The sequence below is a fragment of the Malurus melanocephalus genome, unplaced genomic scaffold, assembly GCF_030028575.1.
Source record: "Malurus melanocephalus ecotype Western Australia unplaced genomic scaffold, MMel_1.1 scaffold_2, whole genome shotgun sequence".
NCBI lineage: Eukaryota > Metazoa > Chordata > Aves > Passeriformes > Maluridae > Malurus > Malurus melanocephalus.
Window position 1 is genome coordinate 5,741,903 of NW_026623234.1, and position 17,506 is coordinate 5,759,408.

General features: G+C 40.9%; 2 protein-coding genes across 2 annotated transcripts in view; one reads left to right on the forward strand and one right to left on the reverse strand.

The window, feature by feature from the left end:
• The window catches only part of STARD9 (StAR related lipid transfer domain containing 9), an 89,001-nt gene extending 79,611 nt beyond the window's left edge, over positions 1–9,390 (forward strand). Inside the window, exons 25-34 of the mRNA XM_057366172.1 lie at positions 457–654; positions 1,672–1,855; positions 2,358–2,504; positions 3,015–3,120; positions 3,732–3,874; positions 4,112–4,176; positions 4,265–4,470; positions 4,876–4,955; positions 5,344–5,502; positions 6,516–9,390. Of these exons, the coding sequence (XP_057222155.1) occupies positions 457–654; positions 1,672–1,855; positions 2,358–2,504; positions 3,015–3,120; positions 3,732–3,874; positions 4,112–4,176; positions 4,265–4,470; positions 4,876–4,955; positions 5,344–5,502; positions 6,516–6,641 (1,414 nt within the window). The 3' untranslated portion in view covers positions 6,642–9,390. The remainder of the gene's footprint in view (positions 1–456; positions 655–1,671; positions 1,856–2,357; positions 2,505–3,014; positions 3,121–3,731; positions 3,875–4,111; positions 4,177–4,264; positions 4,471–4,875; positions 4,956–5,343; positions 5,503–6,515) is intronic.
• A 909-nt stretch (positions 9,391–10,299) lies between these two features.
• CDAN1 (codanin 1) overlaps positions 10,300–17,506 on the reverse strand; it is a 30,091-nt gene continuing 22,884 nt past the window's right edge. Inside the window, exons 22-28 of the mRNA XM_057366150.1 lie at positions 17,180–17,258; positions 16,075–16,232; positions 14,978–15,085; positions 14,560–14,623; positions 13,268–13,470; positions 12,467–12,574; positions 10,300–11,729 (exon numbers count right to left, since the gene is read on the reverse strand). Coding sequence (XP_057222133.1) covers positions 11,604–11,729; positions 12,467–12,574; positions 13,268–13,470; positions 14,560–14,623; positions 14,978–15,085; positions 16,075–16,232; positions 17,180–17,258 — 846 coding nt within the window. The 3' untranslated portion in view covers positions 10,300–11,603. The remainder of the gene's footprint in view (positions 11,730–12,466; positions 12,575–13,267; positions 13,471–14,559; positions 14,624–14,977; positions 15,086–16,074; positions 16,233–17,179; positions 17,259–17,506) is intronic.

Genomic DNA, 17,506 nt, shown 5'->3' on the forward strand with positions numbered 1-17,506 from the left:
ATTGATACATCCTRTTTTTGGAAATATCTCATTCATGCTTCTGTGAATAAATGCTGCTGTAYGAATAAACAAAAGTAATTTTTAACCCCCCCATAAAGATACAAAATAAATTTTTAAGAAATCAAGATACTTGATTCTTGTGATTGTAGAACTCAGTTAGGAAACAGTTGCAACAAAATTTTGAGGCAGCTACATTAGTCTTCATTCTCAATTTGCTTCTCAGCCATTACCAGCAGCAATCACAATCCTCATGCACATTTCCTGCTGTTAGAAAAGCAGTGAAGTTTTACAATTTCTGCATCATCTCTCAGCATGTGGACGAAGGGGTATTAGATGGTATTAGATTCCTATAAAGATTTTATATTATAAATCTACATAATATTTAAGTGCTTTAAAAATCTGAAAATGTAACTTAGCAGGCTGCATTTTGTCACTGTAATCACATTTCTCTAACAGACATATGAGAACTATTGAAACGCTGAGGAAGGAAAGAGTAAAAAGGCTACAAAGATACCAAAGAAGCCGAAGTCTGAGTCCCCAAAAGCATTTGAGTCTGTCCCAGACTCTGGATGCAAGCCAGAGGGATCTAGAGCTCCCCAGCAGACGCCGAGAATATCTGCAGCAGCTGAGAAGGGATGTGGTGGAAAACACCAGGTAGGGCATTAGAAATCTCTCTTTAGGCCTGATGTTCATTCACAATGTTCACAAAGGGAGCACATTGATGGTTCTCACTGCATCCAAGACTTCACTGGCAGAATTCTTCTCAATGTGGATGCATTAACCTTTGGGAGAGCAAATGCATTCAGGAAAAACACATGCCTGATTTTGGAAATCATTCATTAAAATCTTGGGTCTAGTGTTATTTCAGCTATTAACAAGTGCTTAATTTATTACTTGAGTATGATGTATGGGGACAGCCAAGTATTTAGGTTGGGCTGATWAGAGACCAATCTGTCCTCTTACTCCTTGTTGCGATTTAGGTATAGGAAAAGAAATAATTCAAATGGAAAGCACCCCCTGACAAGAGACAATATGGGATGGCTCCCTCTGCCATGTCTTGACAGGAAGGAACACCTTCTCCCCAGAACAACCCCTTTCCCCCACCCCTACAGATGATATGAGGTGGTACAGAATAACCTCTGTGTCCTGGCCATGTCCCCTTCAAAAATTAGCCCTGTCCTSGCAGGAACCAGGACACTCTTTCACTGACTTAAAAGCCACAGAGTTCAGTTTCATTTAAATATCAGGAAAGCTCTGCAACACTTTAATATTTAGAATTTCAGTTTCTTGTTCCCTGTTATATTCCCTAAATGACTTTTGCTTCCTTTGTGCCCAGGAGACAGTTACTTTCCCAACACAATAAACTTGAATATGACATGCCAAAGCCATAACCTTAGATAATGTGGAGACCTGATCCAGACACCAGTGCAATCACTGCAGTAATCTCAGTGGTTATGTGGACTTGCAATCTGAGTGATTTTCCAAGGCTAATGTCTAGTCTTTAGTGAGAAAAGAGAAGCTTTTTGGAGACTGCTGACAAACAACAGGTTTTAGTTGCTTTTCTGGCAGATGGTCCTGTTCTACGTTGAAGTATTATTTTCCTATGGTATTGTGTTAGGTGACATGATTTTGAGTAATTATGTGTGTTTTCCCTTACTTGTCCATTTTTAGAGTTCAAGAACCAAAAAGAAGAAGYGTTCAGCAGCCTTCAGACATTGAACTGTTGCTCCGAGACTATCAGAGGGCACGGGAGGAAACCAAAACTGAAATTGCACGAGCTAGGGACAAACTGCGGGAGAGGGCAGAGCAAGAAAAAAGGCGGATACGGGAACAAATATTTTCTCAGTTACAGAAAGTGAGCATTATATTGAAAGTATAAATAACCTTGAAGTTCTCAGTATTTTTTAAATGTAATTTTTATTTGGTCTTCTAGCACTGAGTAAGTAAAATCTGCATTTGTAAAGTAAAATCTTCAGTCTTTAACAACTGCATTTGACCAGCAAGTTGAGTCAGGGGCCTGGGAAGTCGACAAAGAGGAATTGAAAAGAGATCTTTTTATAAAACTTCTTCCCCTTAAAAGCATCCTAGTTTTTGATAGTTTGATAATCTCCAATCTTATATGTTAAGAATAATAGCAAAAGCTGCATTTTTTCAGGCTGCCAAGTTTTACAAAGTCTTTCACTCTATGGTTTAYGTAATCCTAGGCTTTCAAACAAATCTGCTTATTTAATGCTCTCTGTATGGCAAGTTTTTGTCAACACTCCTTGAAAGAAATTGGACTTTTTTAGATTATCCCTTTCAGCTTTCAGTGCTGGGGTGGTTTTCTTTGGTTTGTAATASTGTGATGCCTATTACAGGAGGAAGCAAGACTGAGGACTCTTGCAAGCACAAGCACTTTATGTACAGACTCCAGCCTCAGCCTCTCCTCTGGCCCAACATCTGGTTACAACAGCAGCAACACGGCTGCATACACTGCAAGTAACCTCAGCAGCCAGGAAGGGCAGGTGAGAAACCCCTGGGCTGTGAGACCGATGCCTCCTGATGCTTCCACAGAGACAAAATGCAGGAACAGAGATGGTTTTTCAGATGATTTGTATTCTGGCACAGYTATCAAGCAGGACAAGTTTGCAGCACCAGTACACAGAGGGGTGAGATGGGGTGAGGGAGCATTTTGCCATGTAATTGCAAAGGGCAGTGACACTTATTTTTCAGGTTATTTTTCTTTTGTAACTAATAGATTAAAAAAAAAAATCAGATCATTACTATCAGTGATCTGTCAAATGTTTTAGAAACAATAGGCCTTTTCTTGCGATAGAATCTGATAATCTTAGCATGCCTGCCTCTACAATACATGCATTTTATAATCAGGGAGAGGGCAAAGGTGTTTCTTATGATAAAGAAAAGCTTCAAACCTTGTTATTCAGATTTGCTACTGATGTTCCACTGCCTATGTAGCAAAATTTATTTTTCTTGGTTGAATCAAAAGCTCCCACTTCTGTGCTTTTTTTAATCAGATTTCTTCTGGAAATACTTTGGTTTCAAGAGATGCRCGAGGTCGTTCAGCTGTTAGAAATAGTCAGCTTTATACATCAGAGCAGTTACATAAGGATTCAACATTTGGTAAGTAAAACATACATTTTGAGTATGCTCAAAATACTTATTTTGAGTTGTATCCCAAAGCCTAATAAGATTTGTCACTTACGCAAATCAAAATCCAGTCTGAATCTAGGTATTGCAAGGATGCCCCATTGCATGACTTCAGAGAAATACCACCAACCAATAGCCAGGGCTTGTCCAGAATTTCCTTAAAAAGTAAATGGTGATTTGCTTCCTCTGAAGTTGCTCTTTTGAWGTGGTAACATAAAAGTACAGCATCTTGAGATAATATGAGGATAATGTTTTGAAGGAAGGAAGGAAGGGGTAGGGGGCCTAAAGCTGCAATAGAATTATACATGCAAATTCTTATTTTTAGCCTCAAGAGTTAAGCTGTCTATTCTTCCTTATTTTCTTACATGTGGCAATAAACATTAAAACTTCAGTACTGCAAGATGTAACTGCAGTGTAATTACCAACACACAGAATATCTAGGCAARGGGTGTTATCACTCCTTCATTAAGATCAGATGGACTGGGGCCTTCAATGGAGAGTTTAAGTCCCTACAATTTAAGAATAGTGGTGGGGTTCCTTCTTAAATTTTTTTATTCCCCCTTTGCCTTTTTGATTTCCCACAGAAGCCAGCAGAATTCAGCCACCTCTTCCTTCAAGTGGCACCAGCTGTAGGTTCACTCATGGATTAACTATTTCTGTCAACTCCTCTTCAACAAAAGGATACCAAGATTTATCCAAACATATCTTGGCGAATGCTACCACCGAGGTAAGCAAAAGCTGCATTTTCACTTATTCCTTTTGGAAGTCATAGCAAAAATGGGTGGGACAAGTCTTGCCCTACATCACCAATGGTTTACTATTTGCCAAGTACAGACACGCWCACACCGAACAGCTTTAAAGGATGGGTGAAAGGGAGCCAGGCTGCAKCCATGGGGAGCACAAGAGTGGGGTGTTGGCTGCAATGTTTGAGTTAAGCTGGTGTCATTTGTCATTGTTTTCTAAGGTAATGGCAGCATGCTCTCACAACCTGAGGAACCTCTACACGTGCCAAGCAGCAGCGGGGTGGAAGTAAGTTTATGGCAGGTGTGTATAACAGGAGGCCTGTCYCTGTACCTGGCCCTCCTGTGGACAAACACCTTTCATTTGCCTTTGACAGGTATCAGTGYACAGAAAAAGAGGTGCAGGTGTACTACAAAGTCTTCCCTTCAGCAACAAGGCACGGGTTTCTGGGAGCAGGAGTGATAGAAAGACCTCTGCCCTGTGTGTGGGGCCTGGTGAGAGATCCTGGCAAAAGGCATCTGTACGACAGCTCTATCAACACAGCCCGAATTCACAAGAAGGTGACCAGCCACATTCACCTGGGTGAGTATCCTCACACACAACAATCACCATCACAATGTAGGCAGCCAGGAAGGAAGGCAGAGGCATCTCATTTCAYTTCTTTGAGTGTACGTAAACAGTTTCATTATTCAATATGGGAACTTCAGCTTTGCAAGACTTTTTCAAAGTAAGGATGATATTAAACATATCTTGCTGAGAAATGCAGCTAGAGACAGTGGTTAGAAAGTGAAGATAAACCTGAAGTGGCTTGAAAAAGCATTTTACATGAGATACTACTAAGTATGAACTACAGCTCTCCTCCCAGGGCTCAAGTCAAGTCAAATAAAAGATGCATCTGCAGGTAAGGGGTATGGGRAAATTGACAAGTTCAAATTGTCAATTAGATTGTCAATTGTTAATTCTCCTTTCTTGTTTTTTTCTCCCCAGTATATTTAGTGACTGATACCTCCTTGTGTTACCTAAAGCAACCYCGGGATTTCTGCTGCATTACTGTGGAAGCCAAAGAGGTAAAGTGAACATTCTCTCTGCAGCACAGAGGAGCTGTTCTGATATCCTGGTTTATGGRTAAAGGAGAGAAAAGTCAATCTTCATATTTGCAGAAGCACCACTGTAACARCAAGGAAAGCCATGCCAGTATCACACAAGTGAATTATGTGTAAAACCCTCTTGTGAATGGCAATTGCCAACCAGGCCCCATTAGACAAGTATTACACAGTATATTCTGGTTACAAACACACAGGATTTTGACAAAAACATGTTTAAGAGATGACATAAAAAGCATTATTACTCTTCTTAGTAAGTCATGGGAGAAATAGGCCTCATGGCAAACAAAGAAAACATTGCTATTTGCATAACATTTTTCAAATTGTCATCTTTACACTTTGTCGTGTGCAGGAGAACTTGTCTGTCCTGGCTATTCAGTCTGTCTATGATGCATCCATGCCTCACCCTTGTAAAGAAGCAGTGAGAGGGGAGATTTTGCCAAGTGCTTGGATTCTGGAACCTGACATAGTGAAYGGAAGAGAGATCACCAGAGTTATTTACATGGCACAGGTAAGGTTTTGCTGTATGTCCAACTGTGAATGCAAAAAGCTGTTACACAGAACACTTAAGAGCTGGTAAGCAACAAAAAGAAATCCTTCTATGCTCCATGAACTTCATGAAGTGACCACAAGTTGCCTCTCTTTTACACTGTTATCTAGCAATGCAGAGAATCTTACTAGGATTGTGTTTAAGTGCGTGCTCCCAAGTTTTCACAACATCCAAAGCTGCTTCCTTGGATGCCAAGCTCTTCCATAAAGGTTTATTAGCAATTTTAGCATAGGTTGTGTTCTCATGTGGTGAGCCAACATGGGGAGTCTTGTTTGCATTTTCATCTTGCTGTGGACACAGGAAGTCCACCTTGGGTTATACTATTTTCAAAATGCCTGAAAATACTTTGTACATTTTTCTACCCAAAGTCATTAATTCTTCACTTAATAGACACAAAAGAGAAGWCAAGATTAGGATTCCAGTAAATAATAGGAAAATTAAAATCTTCTCATCCATTTTTTAGACTCATTTGAAAAGCAGACTCTCTTTGAGRCAGTGGTACTAAGTATTTAAAAATATCCAGAAGAGAATGCCTTAATGTGTAAAATTTGTATGAATGCTTATGTAGAGATTAATTACATTAGTGCTTTAAATTCATCTATTTAAAACTTGATAAATTTTAAAGATTAGCATTAATTAGCACATGAATTTTACAAGGCATAGATGAAATGTATATATGCATTTTAAAATTTTATATTCATTTTACATTGCCCTTTAGTATATGCATATACATTTTCAGTAACACTGTGTGTCTCAAACTAAAGCCAAGTGGGTCATACCTGCTAGGAGCAACATCAAATAGCAAAGCTGTGAAAGCCTGTGGAGTACTGAGAGGGAAAAGACACAAATCACACAGTTATGATAGTATTTGGCTGTAAACTACTGGGTTTACAGAGCTGTTTCAGACTGTAGAAGTATTCTGTTTGAAAGCAGGTGCAAACCCCAACATGCAGCTTTTCTTCTGGTTGCTGCAGGTGGATCTTGGTGCCCCGGCCATCCCTGCCAGGCTCCTGAGCTCCATGGCCAAGCGGCAGCCCCTGGTCATTGCTCGSCTGGCTCACCTGCTCACTGCTCCGTGCTGGGACACTGCTGGACACTGAGGAGCAGCTGACAGCCASAAAGGGACATGGAAAATGCTGCCTCCCAAGGCAGCCCCCACCAAGCCTCACCTGAGGAGCCTGTGCTACTGCTGGACTATATGGAAGTACAGCCAGAGAAAAGGCTCACTTGTTTTAGCCAATACTGCTTTAGAAGAAACACGGCAAGTTTYGTGGGGAGCCTGTCCTGGAGACAGYAGTGGAAAACCTCCAGGGATGAGAAGTGTGCTGCTCTATAAAGAGCAGAGGAAGAGACTTTGCTTTACAAGAATCATAGAGTGTATTATGTAATTCCTGTTTCCAAGTGGCTTCAGAGATCAACTTCTTTAAGTAATTTTAGGCTGGAAGCAGTATCTRTGTGGCCTGAGCCCTTTTGCAAGCTCTTGAGCAGAGCTGCAAAGCCACTTCCTAATGATAAGTACCAAATGCAGAATTCCTGACTGTGCAGATAAATAATTTCTCTTAGCTGGCTGCCTATCCTCCTTCACCTTGAAGAGGGAAGTTAAAGCAGTGCAATATTCACTGGTCATCCTCCACCCTGGATAGATTYTTTTCCTGTATTTGGCTGACTGCTTGCAGCCAGTGTACGGTGTTTCAGATTGCCACTATGCAGCATCAGTGGACACCACCATACCTCAGGACACAGTTCTACTGTGCTGCAAAATCAGGTGCTTTGAAATAAAGAAACCAAACAGCTCTAAACAGTGACACTGTCATGGATAGGGTAGCACTCAGTAATCAGCTTGTTTCTAGAATTTAAATCCTGCAAGTAAGAGTAGCTCCAACATTTTTCAACAATGGCTTTTTTCATCAGCCCTTCTACACTTGGACCCAAATGCATTAAGAGCTGAAAAYATAGCCTGGTCACAGTCTTACCACATTTCTTTGTTCCTAGTGTGACCAGCTGTCTCACTGCAGCAAGTACAGACTCTTCCCATTCAATTACCTCATGGGACTTCTGTGAAACAGTCCAACTCTCCTGCTGTCAGGCTTTACATGTTTGTTCAACACAATCCCTAGCTGGTTCMCATATTCCTAAATTTAAACAAAACCGTGACCACCTCAAATATCCAAATAACTTCATTTAATTCTTCAGCACAACAGTACAGAATCACTTTAGAATATCTAAGCAATAAAAGCTGCTATGCTATGCTTTCATAAGCTAAAAGAAGTTCCACATTGTTCAAGAAGCTCTTGCCTTGAATTTGTCAAGTGAGAAATGTGTACTCGAGCATCCACCCTAGTGCAGTCAGTGCTTGCTACTTTAACCAGTTACTTTCAGTACAGGGAGCATTTTCCCAGTATATGCTGAAGTTAGCTGTCCTTTCCACCTTTGAGTTCAAGAGCCAAGATCTAGTTTACTACATCTTTGCACAGGGGTAATTTTGGCTCTCAGCTTCTATGTTACTTCTAGGTTTCTAATATGGTGAGTCTTAAATGAAAAGATATTTAAGAAGATAGCAGTTTTGATACATACCAGCCCACGGCTTCCTCCTCAGACTCGATCAGGTAGGATATCCAAACCTTATCACTTACAAATTTGCTTTGTTTCATCTTCGGATAATCATGGTTACAATCTTAACACCAATATATTACTGTTCTGTTTTTGGTGAGGTTTGGCCTTTTCCTAAAAGCTTGAGTCAGTTTGAGCATGGTTCACTTAGAGCATCACACATCTTACACACCCCTCAAGGAAGAATGGGTAATCTGGCAAAAAGTTTTCTGCAACTGAGCGAAAACTGAAAAGTTTTCTGCAACTGAGCGATTTCCAGATTTGTAACCTGTCAATGTCCCCCCTTCAGTGGAAACCCAGAAGGAAGAGTGAACAAGGCTGTACATTTAAGCCCCAGGAATAATGAGCAGAACCAGCAGCACAGGATATTGGCTCTGTCCCCAGTGCTGCTTCCATAGATGTCCAGAGAAGGTAGAGTCTTCATGCAACCCACTAAAGATTTGCTCAGTGCTTTGCTTCTTTTACTTTAGACACGGCACTAGTGATAAAGCAGTTTTTGTAGGAAAAACATCTCGGGGGATTCCTGTTGATCAATGATGCCAGTGCCTATGAAGGATAGTGTCTTACTGTACAGTGCATCAGATGTTTATTTTTATATATACTTAATATTTTTTTCTATGTTTACAAATTAAGTTATTTATATATGCTTGGTTTGAAGTGTTTTTATATGCTATCAAAGCTAAGTTTTATTTTTATCAGTATTGAATTAACGTAACTTTTTTTTTTTAATACAATCTTCAATTGATACTAAAAAGCCTATTTATATGAATGTTTTCTTTTGCAAATACAACATTTTATGGTACTTGGTAATGTATGGCATTGGTTTGTTTGGAAGGAAGAAACAAAAGCCCAGCAGATATCCAATTTGGTAAGCTACAACAGGCAAAAACCAACTTCTTCAGTAAGTTACTGCTGAGCAGCAGATGATCAAACCAATTGTATTGTACCACCTAGGGTTGCATCTCTGCTCCTAAATCAAGGTTGCTATTTTCATATCCACAATAAATGATATTTTCTACACAAGAAAATGTGGCCCACCTTATTTTGCTCCAGCTGAGATACCCATCTATGGAAGTGTGCTGGAAAGAAAAACAATAYAAAGGCAAGTTTGTGATAACAGATGTCGGTCTCCTACTTACCTGCTGAGGAATGGGCACAGAATATGAACTTTGGGTATGAGAACCAAGAAGTCAGTCATTGCTTAAATCTGGGTCCTGGGACAGTGCTTTGTCCAAGCAAAGGGGTTTCTTTCTTTTCTTTCTTTTCTTTCTTTTTTTTTTTTTTTCAGTTATTTTAAAAAAGGAGACAGTAGCTGGAGCTTCTTCCTGAGTCCTGTTACACAACTTGGCTGCAGTCTGGGGTGTCTGGTGTTACAGAACACATGTGCCTGAGGCTGTGGATGCCCAAGAACCAGAGTCACTGCACTGAGCCATAAGAACACAGAAACAGAGGTGTTTCTTACCTGCTGGGTCCCACTGCTGAACTGTCTCCTGCCCCACAACAGCATTCTCTGATTGCTCGAAACTGCTCCTGGGGCTTGTTCACCTTAAAAACTTCCAAACATGTTGCATTAGAGAAGGGGAAATCCAGCATGCTGAATTCATGAAAATGGCCATGATATCTATGCAAACAGTTTTATGATCCCAAATAAAATTAGTGCCAGAGCTAAGAGAACCTTTTCTTCTATTAATAGGAATTCCAGCTTCTTCCCCCTTCCACCACTCTGCCCTCCCTTACATAACAAAGTAGAGTTCTATTTCAATGGCAGCACAACAGGCCAGACTGGAGGTCTGTACTGTACTTTATCTGCCCCATGGTTTTTGGCAAGGTCCTCATTTTGCTTTTCAGCCTAGTACCAAGAGGTTCTATATTGACAGCCTGAACACAAGACATTTAATAATGTTTATTATGACAAACAATAATTTCAAATGAGATCGGCAGCAAAACATCACATAATAGCCTCAGGGAGCAGGTAGGGCATGATACAGTGAACTTGCTGTCAAATTTGTACTGAATTGTTCCATTTGTATTTGTATTGCAGCATGCCTACTTTTAGRGACTCTTCCATTCAAATCAGAAAATCCCTAAAATGAGGAATGCAGATGGAACCTGTGAAATCTTTCCATACAGTGCTTAGTAAATAAGAAAAATCACCAAAAAATTCAGACACTGATGTGCCTCTATGATTTCTCTTTCGTATCACATTGTCATGGTTTGAACCACATGGTTTGAATTTTAACAGAAACCACAGTTCTACCTAATGAGTCCTGTCTGTAGTTTTTTTTTGAATCACTGACTCCAAGATGTTCCTTCTCTYACCTTATACAGGGAAGAGGTTAGTTAATTAGCAAGCTGAGCAGTCCTGGGCTTCATCTAGTCCAGAGGCTATTCTTAAATACAGAACTTGCTTTCTGGAGAAACCTACACAAATGGGACACTCCCAGACAACAGGAAATAATGTCCTCACTGCTGTGGGGCAGGGGGAGGGAACCCCATGGGACAGCTSATGAGCACTTAAACATATTCTACTCACCAGCAGTCCCTGCCCCAAACCCCAGCTCAAGAAAACAGGTGAGGAAAAGTGGTGTGAACAGGAAGTCACAGGCTTGGTGGCAATCTGTCTGTAAGGGCAGAGAATATCCAGCGTCCTCTAAGAAATGGGCTCCTTTCAAAACCCACTCTCCAGGGAACATCACAGTGCTTCTTCACTACTTTGCTCTTCCCGGCTGTAGTTTTCTTGCTGCAGMACTTCCTGACTGATAAAACCCAAACTCAAGGCAAGAAAAATTACAAAAAAACAGTGAATAGCAGCCAGATGCCATTTATGTTCACAAATATAAAAGTGTCTTAAAAATACTGTCTTCAGTAAAAAATATAAACAGATATTTTATCCCTTATTTCTATATTAAAAGCCCTGGGAAATTACAAGTACTGTTTCCAACAAGAGATGGAAAAACACTTAAAATCAAACCTTCAACACTRAGCTTACAATGAAAAATAAATATAGGCACATCTCTGTGTCGTATAGGTTCACCTCTTCTTTCCCCTGACTGTAGAGGCTTTGTTAAAAGACAACGTGAGAAGTCACATTGAGTTGAGGGTAGAGACAGCCACCAAGAAACCATCTCTCTGATCACAAAGTAACTTGAGTTGATTCCTGCGTTTGGTCACAGCCTGTTGCTGAACAAATACAAAAAGTGTCTCTGAGTCTGAACAGCTGCTCTGAGACACAATCAAGGTGCTTAAAGGACTTTTGACTTGGAGATCCATTTGCTGATGTAGATCCTTCAGCAGAGACACCATGGCAAAATGTCCACGACAGAAAGCCCAGTGCAGGTTTTGCACAAAGTGACCTCTTATCTTCAGTGTGCTCCCAGCAAAGAGCTTTCAGAAATGCTAAAAATTCCATTTGCATCTTCGTTAGTAATTTTTGTCCACAGAGTCCACCTGTGCTAACTGTGTGTGGCCACAGYACCTAGAGATTGTCTGGTGAGCTCAGAGGGGTTAGTCCTGGGCTCCTCTATCTGATGTTCTGATACAAATACTCGGGACAGCATTTTCAGGTCTTTTATGAAATCCTGTAACAAACAGATACAAACCAGAGAACCCATATTAACAAATATTACCAAAAAAAGCTGACTTGATTTTTCTATGAAGAACATTACAAGGTTAAACATTTGATGGTTTTCCATTACAAAAACCTAGGCAAGCTACAGAACTGACGATGAGTGCCTGCAGACATGCTCAGTGTCACATCTGACCCCCACACTCTTCCCACATAAGATCGCTGCCCAATTTAAAAGGTTAAACAGCTCCAACACACACTTGCTCACCAGCCTTGAAACACTGTCCCTTTTTAGCAAGACATTTGGGTGGAGTCCTACATTTTGACTGTGGCCAGAATAGTGAGACTCCTCTAGAACATTCCAACTCTTCTCACATTCTGCTGGTAGGAGGCATCAGGGATTTACATTTAAGACTGGTCAGCTAAGACCCTCCACAATCTGTCATACTCAGCTGGAACCCAACAAGGACACTCAGCTAGAACTGAGAGCTGGTAACGGAGCCAGCTTGTCTCCAAACTGGTTTATAATTGTCTTGGAAATGTTTCCACTGCATGGGCAATGTTGGATTCATACAAGCACAGCTTTCAGCCAAACATCAGCAATGAGCCAGTCCTTCCTTTGCATTAAGCAGGAATGACAGATGGGAAGGTTATGGGCCTTCTCTACATGAAACAGAAATACAAGGATTGGCTGTTCATACAGCTTTACTTCTTATTTCACTTTTTGTTCATGCACATCCAGTTACTTACTGAGGGCCAAGGGAGCTCTTCAAGGCTATGCAGGCAGCTCTGGATCTCACTAGTTCTCATTAGTCCATGTTCTRTAAGACCATGAAGCAAGAAAAGGAACAAATCCCACTGCACGAGAGAAGAAAATATCAACAACTCAAAAGGAAATTAATTTTGTGCTTGTTTCCTTATCCATATAAAATTCACACTTTTCTTTTTGGATCAGAATGTGGAGAAAATGAACAAACACATTAGCTATCTGCGTGTGACTATGACAGGAGCAACATCCAAAATGAGTGAAAAAAATTCCTTTARTGCATACTTTGTATCCTACTGTAGTCTCAAAATTCTCAATTTATAAACACACCAAGTATTTAATTCCTGCCTGATCAAGAACAGTGTGAAAATTATTTCTTTTACTTCTGAAATAAGCTGGGTTTAGCCTGCAACTAAATAGGGTGATTTTCAGCTTTGGCTCGGATGCTTACAACACCAACATGCCTGCAGAATTGCAAGCTGATAAAAGACACAAGAATGCAACCAAGGACAGCCACGTGTGTCCAGTCCTTGCAATATCCTAGGCCAAATGGGCCATTTTGCCATTGGYTCCTAAGCAAAACTGTGCATTCCCWAGAGCCCCCMAGGCAGGGGACAATCCCTGACAAGTTGTACACATTCCTCCTCTCACTGCTCCACACAAACAGTGGCAGCCAGCAGTGACCAAAGCCTGCTGGCCTCAGTCACACGAGCACAGTGAGCACTGTGGGTGGGCAGAATTCCTGCACAAGGGCAGCCCAGCTCACACATCAGAACAGGCTTTACCTCTCGCTGCTCCACTTCTGCCAAATAACCAATGTTCTTCTTGCTGAAGATCAGCTGCACAGGCACAGATGTTCCAAAGTCCTCCTTCCAGACGGAGAACAGCAGTTTTAGAAGGCCACAGGTGGGATTGTTCTTTACACGCAGCTCCTTGGGGCTCTTCTCTGGGGATTTGATCCCAGGACTCAGAGGAACACGATCTGAAACTAAGGAAAGGATGAAAAATGAACTCCTACAGCTGAGTTATTTCCTTTTACAGTCATCATCTTKGTTCAGCAGCACACTGAGTACAAACCAGCGAACTTAAGAGGAATGGACTTTGGAAATACGCAAAATTATGAGCTTTGAAACTATACAGACAATATGGCATAGGAAGAGATTTATATTCCTCAGACAAAGAATACCAATTGGTTGAAAGTCAGCCTAATATTTAGTCAAAGAGAACCTAAGTGTTACTGCAAAGGAGAGAAGAGTAACACAGTAAAACATTTAAATCTATAGGCAGTTGGAACAGGTGTCCATAGTTTGGACTACAGGCAAAGTTACTCGATGTCACACCAGTAAAAGTAAAGCTGAACAGTGTTTAACTGCACATGAACATAAACAGAAGGAAGGTACCAGATCTTCCCTGGTACAGTCTAATGGAACAGGACAGAYTGACACTGCTGCCCCCAGAATAAATTTCACAGTATGCAGATGTGAACTGCCTTCTGAAAAAATGAATTATGTACAGAACTTCTAAAGCAGGTTCTAAAATCAGGAAATTAGAAGGTCGCCCATGAAGAAAAGAAATTGAGATCACRAGCTCCTGCTCAGAGAAAAACTGTATTTACACATCAGAGCAAGAGGAAAAAAACCAAAMTGAAAATGTTTACAGAAGTCATAATACACAGAAAACAAGCTACTTCCATTCTTTCCATTTAAAAAGCCATAAAAGYATAATTTAATGGAAAAGGCCCTTACTTTAAAGGAAAAAAAGCCCGAGACAGTTGGGCTCAAAGGCAGAAATACTGGAAAGCATATCCCATATGTAAATGAAGGTATCAATAAATAAAAAACAATGGAGACATGAAACAGATCTGAAGGATTGTTAGTCACTGTACAACTCTGCTTTGCAAAATGTAGRAGGGAATACAAGCAACCACCCATATTGACAGCAAAAAATCTGCAGACTCAATGACACCAAGAGAATCAAATATCCATGAGCTCTAAATACTTAAATCTCTGACCTCAAGGATCTAAGAGAATTKTAATAACACATTTCAGTCCTAAGTAGCCTATCATAACTGACTCACCAAGCAAAGAAGCCAACTCAACCGTGCACTTGGCCAGCTGCTGTTCCGATGTGGGACACATGAACTGGAACACACAAAAAAAGGGTTGTAACTTTGTCCCATACTGCAGACTGGATAAAAATACCTGAGAAGAACTGGCAATTTACAACAAAAAAAACAGAGCTGTAAAGAGGAGATCATTAAAGACAGTGAATCCCCTTTTTATATACAACCTTTTTTTGTCTTTCAAATGCAAACTGAAGTATAAAGCAGATTTACAGTCTTAAAAAATGCAGTGTAACACTGCCACATTTCAGCTCAAACAAAAAAACACTCAACTGAACTCAACTATGAGGCAGGCAAACTAACAACTTTACAGATATTGAGACAGCTCAAAGTGATTCAAGATGGGGTTTTGTTGCTTTTTTACATCTTTTACCTTTCTGCAGCGAAGTGTCTGACTCAACCTTCCCAGCAAGCACTCGAGCCACACACAGTCAACCACTTCACCCTCATCCCGTGGGCCCACAGCAACACAGAGCACATCCTTGGTGAGAAAGACAACAGTAATCCACACATTAGYATCCTGCTCTTCCACAAACAGATCTTCAGACCTGCGACAGAGCAGCTCATAAACAGTTCTTGGGTCCTCACTAAAGCCAAAACCCAAGCTAGTATATGTATTTCATAAAGACAGACTAAAGCTGAATTTTCACAGCCTTACCAAGATCTCATTTTCCAGCACAGTTCTCACTAATGTCATGAAATAAAATTGAATGATGGCAACACGTTCCTCTTCCTTAAAAATACCAGCACTGAAAGCTCTAGATAAATCTGACAGCACAGCAAGCTCAGGGTAGAAGTGCTACAGAAATCCAGAGCTCTCTCATAGTATCTGGGAAGCTTCAGCATCAACTCAGATGCTTCCTCACAACTCACAACTTCCCCTCTTCTTTTTATTTCAGCACAAGCAGAAAGCTTTAAAGGATGTGAATGCATTCTCACACAACTGCTGGGAAAGCAATGACAGTGACAACCAGCATTACTTGTCTGTCAAGCAGACAAGCAGCTGCAAAAAAAAACAGGCAGAATACATAATGGTAAAAAAGTGAGGTGTTCAGAATTCTTCTTTTCCTCATGGGGTACAGAGGTTAAATGATTGCAAAATTGTACACAATACTACAGTGTACACACTAGGGTTTCCATTCTATTCATATCAAAAAGGCCCCACTGCCATGCTACCAGAAATCCTGTATTTGAGACAGCACTCCTAACAGGGAGTTCTTGATCTAGACACAGCAAGCAGGGGTTGAAAAAAACTGAGAACTTTCCACCGTGCTTCCTAAGCTCTCTCCACAGCCAGTTCCTTAGARCCAAAACATTCTCCTAAACCACCCAACAAACAAATAAACAAACAAAAAACCCCACAAAACAACAATAAAAACAAACCACAAAAAAACCCAACCAATTAAATAAAAAGGACCATGTGAAAAACAGAAAGGGAGGTGGGGCAAGCCAGAAGTAAATACTGTGTACCTTAATCTCATTGATGACCTGGGAGGGAAATGGAGCACAATGCTGGCAGCCTGAAGGACAGTCCCTTCTCAACTCCACAGCATCCTCGCCTGGCAAGGGAAATCCTGGGACTTTCAGCATTCTGTTGAAGGTTGCCTTCACTTCCCTTTTGATGAGTGCTAGAGAGAACAGGGAACAAATCCTGTCTGCTTCAGTTTTTCTCTCCAGTGAAGCAGAGCATCATTTCCAAACCCTCTCAGCCTCTCAYTCCAAGGACCACAGCGACCAAGAGAAAAAGATCACATTTTCAAACCCGTCTCTGACCTCCCACTATATCTAATGTGAGAGGGTGTGCTAACCCACAGCTCTAGAAGGCAGCCACCTATCATTGCCAGATACCACAGGCAACTCATCTCACTTCCCATCAAAATATTTCAKAGGGTTTAAAAAACACAGTAGCTAAGCCAGAAGGCAATGCCAAAGCAGAAAGCWGATTCAGTGTGATCATACCAGTTCAACCACTGTGCCCATAAAAGCCATATGTCTTCTACCAAAATAAGTTTTGATCAGCATCCAAAACACCAAACTCCTGTGGCTGCAAATGCTACTTGGACATTCYTCCCCAGACTTTTGGCACAACCTCTTGAAAATATGGGTTTTCAGAGATTCTGAAGAACTGCCAGAGCAGTTCTTGCCTTCAGCCTGCAGAAAATACACCCAAGCCCAAGAAGTGTTTGTTTTACAGGAGATTTCAGAAGCATTCTGCACGTGTGAACCATAAGGTGGCTGGAGAGAGCAGCTGTCTGTACAYACTGTAAGTGCTAAGACAACTTCAGACTAGATTATATTAGAAGAAGTTTTCCACAGCATTTATTCTCACCGTTCTACAAGACTCCAAAACTAAAAATCACTACCTTGGGCCAAGTCCAAAAGATCCCTGAAGAAGGTTCTTAGAGATAGAAATCATTCCTGTTACTCCTAAACAAGGAGGGACAGAGCAAATGTATGCTTTCAACTAAAAGAAAAATGAGTAGGACCAAGTACTTAATAACAGTGTCTGTCCCTTRATCTCAGAAGAAAGGAGTACAATGCACAGGTTACCCCAGTTCAAGGTAAAAAGACTCACCTGCAATGTTGGCAGAGAGCCAGCCACAGGCTCTCTCGGTAGCCAGTTCYACTGCAATGTTTTCTGCACTACTTAAAACCTACAGGGAAGGCAACAAATAATAGGAGATTTACTATCAGCCACAGCACTGTAGTCAGTGAAAATTTAGAAGGGAGTCTGGAGGGAAAAAGCTTCACTTTGGCATGCAACAATTAAACTGAGCACCACCACCTCTAAGGAAACTGCTGGTTTGAGCAACACCACTGACTTGTTTTGATTTTCCAAACCTCATCAACACTTGTGGAAGTTCATGCTAAACTGAAAGCATTATCATTGCTAGAAGAATGC